This window comes from Corvus brachyrhynchos, unplaced genomic scaffold (genome assembly GCF_000691975.1).
Source record: "Corvus brachyrhynchos isolate BGI_N302 unplaced genomic scaffold, ASM69197v1 scaffold864, whole genome shotgun sequence".
Classification (NCBI taxonomy): domain Eukaryota; kingdom Metazoa; phylum Chordata; class Aves; order Passeriformes; family Corvidae; genus Corvus; species Corvus brachyrhynchos.
This window is the reverse complement of record NW_008237871.1, coordinates 412656-421985: the sequence shown is the minus strand read 5'-3', so window position 1 is coordinate 421985 and position 9330 is coordinate 412656. Positions and strand designations below refer to the sequence as shown.

The 9330-nt window shown below is 40.9% G+C and overlaps 1 protein-coding gene across 1 annotated transcript in view; it reads left to right on the top strand.

The window, feature by feature from the left end:
* Nucleotides 1–310: 310 nt before the first annotated feature.
* The window catches only part of PRR14L (proline rich 14 like), a 23022-nt gene continuing 14002 nt past the window's right edge, over nucleotides 311–9330 (top strand). Inside the window, exons 1-3 of the mRNA XM_017732185.1 lie at nucleotides 311–1420; nucleotides 2528–2609; nucleotides 3847–9324. Of these exons, the coding sequence (XP_017587674.1) occupies nucleotides 968–1420; nucleotides 2528–2609; nucleotides 3847–9324 (6013 nt within the window). The 5' untranslated portion in view covers nucleotides 311–967. The remainder of the gene's footprint in view (nucleotides 1421–2527; nucleotides 2610–3846; nucleotides 9325–9330) is intronic.

Here is a 9330-nt window from a genome sequence, read left to right as displayed (position 1 = left end):
TGGGAGGGTGGTGGTCTCCCGGGGACGAGGGACCTCGCGTGGACCCAGGAGGCTGGCGCGAGTTTCACCTGTTTCTGTACAGGCTCCTCTTGCTTAAGGAGCAGAGATCAACGCTCGGCTGATCAGCCCGTGTTTTGGTAAACTGAGTAACTGGTGCTCCTCTAAAGGCCTGGCTTAGCCCGTTCCTGTCCGTGAGCCTTCAGGAGCGATTTGACGGCGGCGTTTTCACGTCGGGGTTTTCCCGATGCCGGCAAGAGCGGTGTCAGGTCAGCCGGAACTCCTCTCCTGTGCTCACAAAGCAGCTGCCGCGCACCGGGGTGTTCGGTTCTGGGCTGAAGAGGATCCGGGGACCGCGGCTGTGTCCTGGCAGACGGCATCCTCTGTACAGCGTGTCATGTGCTCACATGAGAGGCACAGTCTGCTGGCTGCTGGCTTAGAAAGTGTTCATTTGAGGCACAGAATGTAAAGAAAAGTTGGAGCTTTTTTCCAAGGACTGGAAACTCATGAAAATCCCAGGAAATCAAACGATGCTTTAGTTTTAGTAAAGGAGTAGGACGTCTAATACAAGCCCCAGTGATTTTCTTTAGAACGTCTTCTCAGGTTTTTCAGAAGATGTGGTTAAATCTGCAGGGAGATGTTTGAATGTGAAAATGAGGCCTGGGAATATCTATTTGTCTCTATTGTCTTCTTTCATTCATGAAGCATTTCCTTAGGTACTGAAATGTTTGTCAGCTCCTTTCTTAAAGACATATTTGGAAGTATCTTTCTTAAACATATATACTTGAATCTTGAGGAATCAAGCTTTTCCTTTTCATTTAGTCCAGGAGTTGGACTTCAGTGATCCTTGCTTGAGAGTCCCTTCCAGCTCAAGATTTTCTATGATTAATCCTATGTACATTGATTTAACATCGCTCTTATTTTTAGGATAAACTGAAAAGCTCAGGACAGCTGATCTTCAAGAGCCCTGATGCTCTCATCTGGGGTGGATTCTCTCCTTGATTCTTCTGTGTCTGCTGTAATAGAGGAGTTGTACACTGGACTGCCGGAGAGCATCTCCACGGAACTCATGGCAGTACCGGCGCCCGGCCTTGGATTAGATGCACAGTCTGATGGGCCAGTACCTGTGCTAGCACACAGGGATGGGCCATGGACTTCTGCAGTAGGAAACTTTTGCCAGAAGACAGAGGATTTGGGTGATATGCTCGAGGTGATTTCTCACAGGCCAGCAGAATCCTTTCCTGAAGAACTACTACAGGCTGGAGACCTTGAAGAGGATGAAAAAAACAGAAAAAGACACTTTAGGAAACTAGACTATTCTAGTGATGGGTACCAGAAAGAAGATGAAGACGCACAAGGTGCTGAGGACCGTCATGCTGCTGAATGTTGTCCTTTAACTCTGGGGGAAAATTGGTCAGAACAAGTAAGTGAATGCAGAAATGAATCGCTGTGTAATAATTTGAATTTAGGGTTAGAGTCACTAGGCAGTGGGTTTGGCTATGGGTTTCCTGGTTCTTTTTTGTGTTTTGTAGTACAGAATCACAGAATGGTTTGGTTGGAAGAGGACCTTGAAGATCATCTTGTTCCAACCCCCATGCCCATGCCATTCTACTAGACCAGGTGGCTCAGAGCCCCGTCCAGCCTGGCACTGGACATGTTCAGGGTGTGTGTGTGTGTGTCAGTATCTGGATTATCATGAGTCCAGTGAAAAATTAGACTGTAGTTCAGTAGACCAGGAGCATTTTAAAATATCAGGGTTTTCACTTTCTTAAATACTGTTGGAATGGTGTAAGGCAGATATGTAACAGAACAAGATGCACAGGTGAGTGTTTTACCTTAATTATTGCATGTTGCATAATGCTAAAATAATGTGTGTTTAAATACAGATTTTGCTATCTCTTTGATTTATCTGAAAGTTTGTGAAATTAAAATTATTAAATTCTTCATAGTTATTCAGTTTTCCAAGATGAATTTTAACATATTTCTAAATGCAGGTAGTTTGGTTGTGGGATCATGGTTTGGTGTTTTTGCTGGCAGACCTAGATCATCTGTTCCTGGGTTTGTGGTTTTGAGGTTTTGAGCTCAGGCAAGGAGTAGAAGAAGACAAGTTCTAATAGAGACAGAAAATGCACACATCTTCCCAGAAGTCTAGTGGTAGTGGTTTGGGGGTGTGGGCTAGACTTGGAGACTGGATTACTCTTTTCATTCCAATTTTCAACAATTTGCATTTTAAGCTATGTACTTTTATTTTTTTTTAATTTTTATTTTTAAATTTTATTTTACTTTCATTTTAGCTACCACATCACAAGACTTCACTGCTGCTAAATACAGATGTTTTGGGGATACATCCTTAGTGCTTGTGTGAAGCACTTGCAATGCAAGGCTGCCTCTGGCCAAGGCTAATATGTCTGGAGATTTCTTAGTGAATTTCTTATTCTGAAGTAACTCAGCTGAGCAGATGCCAGTCCCTGTGACATGTCACACTTCAGAATATCCAACCATTTCCACTGATATTTCTGTCTTGTTTCAGGAGAGCCCTCACTTAAACCAGCAAGAGACAAAGTCTTTGAGAACCTGTTGCACTGAAATTGCAGGATCTCTGAGGAACACAGGTAGTTATTTTAGCTGTACATCACTATTCAGCCCCTGCTTATCTCCCAGTTATTTATTGTTGATTTAAAATGGATAAGTGATTGTGGGATGGCTCCTTTATTTTTTTTTATGGTAGAAACTATTACTTTGTGTAGCTATAACAATATCAAAACTTAATGCTTTACTTTCTCCTGGCAGTATATGTACTTGCCTGAAGACCTTTTCTGTAGAAGATGTGTTTTAGTTATTTGTTTCAAATACTTATTTACTCCAAAGCAGAAGAGGTTGTTAATAGCAGATGTTTTGCATTTCCTTTTGTTTCAAAGATGGAGTGTATGAGAGCAGTAATAGCATACATATAGAAAAGTATTACGCGTTCATTTTTGAGCGTTCTAAAAAATAAAATTAAAAGTGCAGAATCCAAAGAAAGAGGACAGCTAAACTAATTATTAATTTCATTATGATCCTTCATAATCTTCTAGCTTCAAGTACTTTCGTCACTTTGCCTGCATCTAGTAATTATTTTCTTTCTCCCTCCCTGCTATTTTTACCTAAACTGTATTTGGCTGACAAATGCCATCTGGTCTTGGTGCTTACTAGAAAATAGGGAAAAGATCTGCAGAAGTCTTGAGTAAATATGTTCCATGTAAAGTTTGGAGTATGAAGATATTCTACAGTAACTGTAATTTTTTTCATTAGCACCTTCTTTGTGATTTTACAGAAAAAGTTTATAAATAATCCTAATTGCTTGGGCAGATGAGATATGTCTTGTTTTCCTATGGATGAGTTTGTGACAGACATGTCTTAAAGGAAGAAGAAATGGAAATGGCCACTCAATGTACAGCCATATTTCTAGGCTGGAGCAGATCAAGTCCCAAACTATGCTGAGTTTTGATATTACAAATAATTATTATTATGTTGGCCATGACTTCCTATGTGTTAAGTTACAGGACCTGCATTCACCTAGCTTGATATTAGAGGAATCTGAAATATACAGGACTTGGAATGCCTGCTGCTCATGGGACTGTCTGTATTGAAAAGGACTGTTTGTTGCCTTAGCTTTGTGGTGAAGTAGTTTGTTTTTCCCTCTATAAAGATTTGTAGTAAAATTGTTAGCATCAGTTCTCACTTCTAAGAACGTTTAGGTAACCAGTGCTGGAAGGAGTGTTGTGTACACCACCAAAAGGTACTTAGTAAGCTGAATGCCTTCTAAATTTAGCATATGGTTCTGATTTGCTTTATTTTTTCCTTACGCAGAAGAAAACCAAACAAATGTTCAGGTGACAGCTGAAACTCTGATAAAGCTCACTGAAGAAGTGCAAGGTATGAAGGCTGATGGGACTAGGATATTTAGTAAAGCAGGATACAGGAATGACAGAGTGAGTAAAGCTCTTCCACCTGAGAGCAATCAATGCCCAGATGTACACACAGTCATGGCCAGAGCTGGGGCTTCAGAAACCAGCATCTTAGATTTTTTAGAGCCTTTAAAAGTCACAGACATTGGAGCAGCTGTAGGTCATCCACAAGAAACAAGTGACTATAGTGGGTCAAAATCCCATACTGCCGTGCCATTGAGAACAGGGGGGAATGGTGTATCTCTTCTGGAGATTAGAGAAGAAAAGTTACCCAGACGAAATCCTCTTAATGAATTCAGTACGTCATTTGCTAATTTCCAGACTTGTCAGCAGGATGAAGAAAACAAAGCTTATGACTTCTTTAAGGGTCCTGTACCTAAACAAAATGAACCTCATGGGTTGTTCTCAGTAGAAAGCTGTGGAACACCCTCCGCACAAAGTTCCGAAGTGTTATGTCCAGTTCTGAAAAGCACCTGTTATCTGGATTTTGGAAATATGCCACTAGAAAGCAGTTCTGCAGTTCATGGAATTATCAATGAAAACCCCCAGAAGTACCTTCCCCAAGACATCGAACATCACGCTCTTTATGATCATGGAACTGGGTTTGTAGAAAACCAAACCTCCACATCTGTACCAGTAGAGCAGATCTCAGTAGTAAGGAATGAAGGATTATCTAGTGCAAAAAATGATCCTAGGGAATTAAGTGCCACTATAGGAAAATCATACTGCTCTGAATCTGAAGAGGCTGCTAAAGTCTGGAGAAAAATTGTTGTGGGAGATAACACTGAAATTTGTAGCTGGCCTGAAGCTCAAGAGGTTGCTAATTCTGAGCACTTTCATTCTTCAGTTTTTAGTTCTATTGCTTCATCTCCTGAGGAGTTCTCAAAAGAAAAATTGAAAATATTCTCATCAGAAGGTGATAAGTTGAAAAAGGACCAGTGGCAATTCTCTGTCAGTGACCCGTGCAAGGATGATACACAAGAAAATCGTTTGTGGGTGGAAACAAGTAACGTTGCTTGCCATGAAACTGGGCAGAGAGACATATGTTTTTGTAGTACTGCCAGTAAAATTCCTCCTCTCAGTAACCACAGCTGTCTTGATCTTAGTACCAAGCTAGAAAAAGACTCACCCAAGGCACAACTGCTTGGAAAGGAATCTGAGAGCAATACAACATCAGAAGAGTTGTCTGGTGGTTCAGTTGGAGCTGCAGAAGCTGATAGTAGTGACAGCTTATCCACTGGGAACAAAACAGATTTGTTTTATACGCTAAATAAAACTCTACCTCCCGTTTTACAAAAATCAAGAGAAGCTCATTATAATGAGTGTCTTCCTTGTATTACTAATGAAGTTTCATGCAGGGACAAGGCTTGGGATAATCTATCTGGAAAAGAATCACTTGGTGCTTCTGGAACAACAGCAGAACAAGTTGCTGACGTTTTGCTTCATAAAGACAAATTCAAGTGTTCAGTAAGTTCCAGGACTTTTGATAACCCTAATACGGCAAGCAGAGTATCCCAAATGAACATACAATCTTCTGCAGGAAATACGGACAGAATGGTCACTGGTTTAGAAAATGAACATTGTCACACATGGAATTTTAATAATCAGAGTATAAAAAACCAGTGTACAGCTGCCAATGCTTCCTGTATTTTATCAGGGAGTACACATGTGGATGAAGTTTTCCTGAACAGTCATTCTTTTGGTGTTGAAGTTGATAAGATTGAAGAAAATTATAATTTGGAAGGAGAGTCTTCATCAGGATATAACAGTAAAGAGGCAATCATCCTTCCAGATGCACACGCCCCTTTGGCATGTGGATCTCTTCTTTGTGAAAATGAGCGGGGCAACAGAGGTATAGCTCTTCATGGGATAAATGACATTCCCACAGGAAAAACCATGTTTTGCTTAGCATATACTGCAGAGAAGTCTACTGCTACCTTGGCAAGAGATGAGATTTCAAATAAGAATATGGAAGTTGTGGAACAATTTGATCTTTGTAAAGTAACAGGCAGTGAAATTGTTTGTGACAGAGATGAGGCAAAAGAACAGATTGGCACATGTGCTTCCCAGACAGATGAATTTGATAAAACAAGAACTGTGGATTCCCCAAATGCCCCTGAAGGCAATTGGAAAAATAAGACTAGTGAACTATTAGTCAGATATTTGAACAAAAACACCTGTGCTCATAATTTTGGATGTTACAACTCTCTGTTAGGCCCATGGAAGAGAGAACTCGACACATGTGAGCAGGAAGAAATGCCATTGCTCACATCTGATCTCTCTGGGTGTAGCGCTTCAACCTGTGATCCATGCCCAACACTTGACAACGTGAACATTCCAACACAACATGCTGGCCAAACAGAAAGGACTCTTTGTCCAATGGGATATCAGTTTCATCCATGTCAGAGTGAATTTGATGGCCAAGTGCTGGGCAGTGAGCGACATTTAGAAAGTTTAACCAACCAAACAAACACTGGCTTACAAACCATGGGTGGTTCTGTGGAAAGAAACGAAACTGGTCATAATCACAGTGAAGAGATTCTGCTAAAAACGGGTGGTGACCTGCCTCTGTTAGACCATATATATGCAAGAGAAGCCAGGTTTGAAGGAGCTCTACAAGAGAGTGTAATGGGTTTGGACTGTTTAATTGGTGTGAAAAATGAAGATTCTTCAGGATTCCTGGGCTCCATCAGTGGTCTAACTGGAGAGAAGACGATCAGACTACAAGAACATGAGAACAGATGTGAAAGAAACAATAAAGGAACTCTTGAAGAAAACTTTTCTGATGACAAACCATATTGCTCACAGCATGCTTGTTTTATCAAATGTGCAAAAGAGAAAACAGAGCTGGTGTTTGCAGGAAACAAAACGCAGCAATCTTTGCCAAAGATGAAGTGGTTGGTGGAGAACCAGGAAAATACAATTAGTGCCCAATTTTTGCCCATTTCATCAATTCATGAGAGTCTTTCATACAAGCCGGAAAATAGGAATGTGCTTTCAGATACGGAAAACAGAGAAAGTCTGAGTATAAATCCTACCGTAAATAACTCTTGCCCACAGTTAACTTTTGAGCCTGGTAAAGAAACTGATGGTCAAAGGGGCATTAGTCCATGTCATTTTGGAAAGTTTGACATCCAAGAATCTTCTCTTGAGACTCAGGTGGATTCAGAAACTGTGTCAGCTCTGCACTCTCACATCTCTCTGCCTGAGAAAGAAAAGCTGTGTATGTCACCTGAGAGTGTCCAAAGAGATAATTGTGATTCATATTCAGCTGAAGCTTTTAGCCAAGATACTTCAGTGACAAAAATTCTTTCTGTAACAATTTCCGTTAAGAAAAAATCCAGCAATTTTGAGGTTCCATCTTCAGGGAATGAATTGGCAGCTGGCTCTCTGAATGGTGCCAAAAGCTCAAGAGTTTGTGCCCACAGCAAAGAAAGTCTGAAAGGTGAGGGGCTTCGCACGCCACCTGTGAAAGACATGGACGTGAGCTCACCAAAAAGTCCTTCCGGTGAAGAGAAGTTTAAGAACACAGATAAGCCAGAAAATACAAATGTGCTTTCAGATACAGAAAACAGAGAAAGTCTGAGTATAAATCCTATCTTAAATAACTCTTGCCCACAGTTAACTTTTGAGCCTGGTAAAGAAACTGATGGTCAAAGGGGTATTCGTGCATCCCATTCTGAAAAGTTTGACATCCAAGAAACTTTTAATAAGACTCAGGTGGATTCAGAAACAATGCCAGCTCTGCACTCTCACATCTCTCTGCCTGAGAAAGAAAAACTGTGTATGTCACCTGAGAATACACAAAGAGATATTTCATCTTCTGACAAAAAATTTAGCAAAGATACTTCAATGACAAAAATTCTTTCTGTAACAATTTCCGTTAAGAGAAAATCCAGCAATTTTGAGGTTCCATCTTCAGGGAATGAATCGGCAGCTGGCTCTCTGAATGGTGCCAAAAGCTCAAGAGTTTGTGCCCACAGCAAAGAAAGTCTGAAAGGTGAGAGGCTTTGCACACCACCTGTGAAAGACCTGGACATGAGCTTGCCAAAAAGTCCTTCCGGTGAAGAGAAGTTTAAGAATGCCTGTGTAGAAGAGAAGATAGGAAAAGAGGTAGCCCCTAGAAGAAGGTTGCCCAAAGATTGTCCATGGGCCTTGTGGGAAGATTATAAAGAGTCAGGTAGCAAAATAGTCCCCCTCAGGACTGAGAATTATGGAAAGGTTTTGGAAGAAATCCCAAGATCCAAACTGAATAATCTTTCAAAAGAAAGAAAAAAGAATACAAACCTCCCAAACCTAGCAGGTACCAGTGTACTTTCAGAAACTGTGCGTGATTGTCAGGCTGAAGCTGTATCTGACACAGAGGCTGCCCCAGAACTGCAGGATGATACAATGCCCACATTTTCTCCACCTCTGAGCACGCTATCAGACAGTTGCAAAGAACTGTCCCCAAACTGTGTGGTTTGCAGTGAAGCGTGTGTGCCTTACAAATTAAATGCACCAAGCAAAGATAATGTAAGGGAAGTAACAGAAGGTCAGGACAAAGTACCAACTCATGCAGTTTGCAAGGAAATTGAGGCTCTAGGTTCAGAGAGACTTGATCAAATAGAGAAATGCCAAGTACTTAAACAGAAGAAGTATGGAAAGATGGAAGTACATCAGTTGGACGAGGCACAACAAGAACAGAAGTTAGAACATCAGGAGAAAGCAAAAATCATACTGCAACCAAGTATGTTGCACAGTTCTGAACTCTTAGGCAGCTCTTCAGCTGAGTTGATGACATCTACAAATACAAAGTTTGGAGGCTCTTCAGAGGAGATTTTTGCTGTCAGAGGCAGTGAAAGTAAACTATGTAGCACTTTACAAGAAGTTAAAAGGCCAAAGATTACCACAGATTTTATTAGTTCACAGTTTTTGAAGACTCAGGATTCAGAAATGGAAAATCTGAACCTTAATTTAGGGTATGATGGGATCCCTGGTGCCTTTGGAACTACAAATAAACAAAGAGGAACTACAAATAAACTAAGAGGACCTCTTCCATTAAAAATACAACCTGGAAGGACATGCAAAAAAGTTCCCACATTATATCAGCTAAAAACTGTAAGAAAAATCAAAAAAATTAGAAGTTCGCCTTTCTCTGAGATTCCCCTGGGAATATTCCCTAAACAAGAAAACACACTTCTGGAATCTTTGTACTTTCCATGTAAGCCACCAACAGTGGAAAAGGAAACAGCCATGAGATTTGCGCATATGCCAAGGCAGAGGGCCAAGACATGCAGTTTGTTGAACAGCTTGAAATTTAGAAAACGTACCAAAGAACCAGCATTGTTGAGCAAGTTGTCTGTAATGGCCAGCAAGCTCCTGGCCCCTGCCAAAAGCAGCCGGA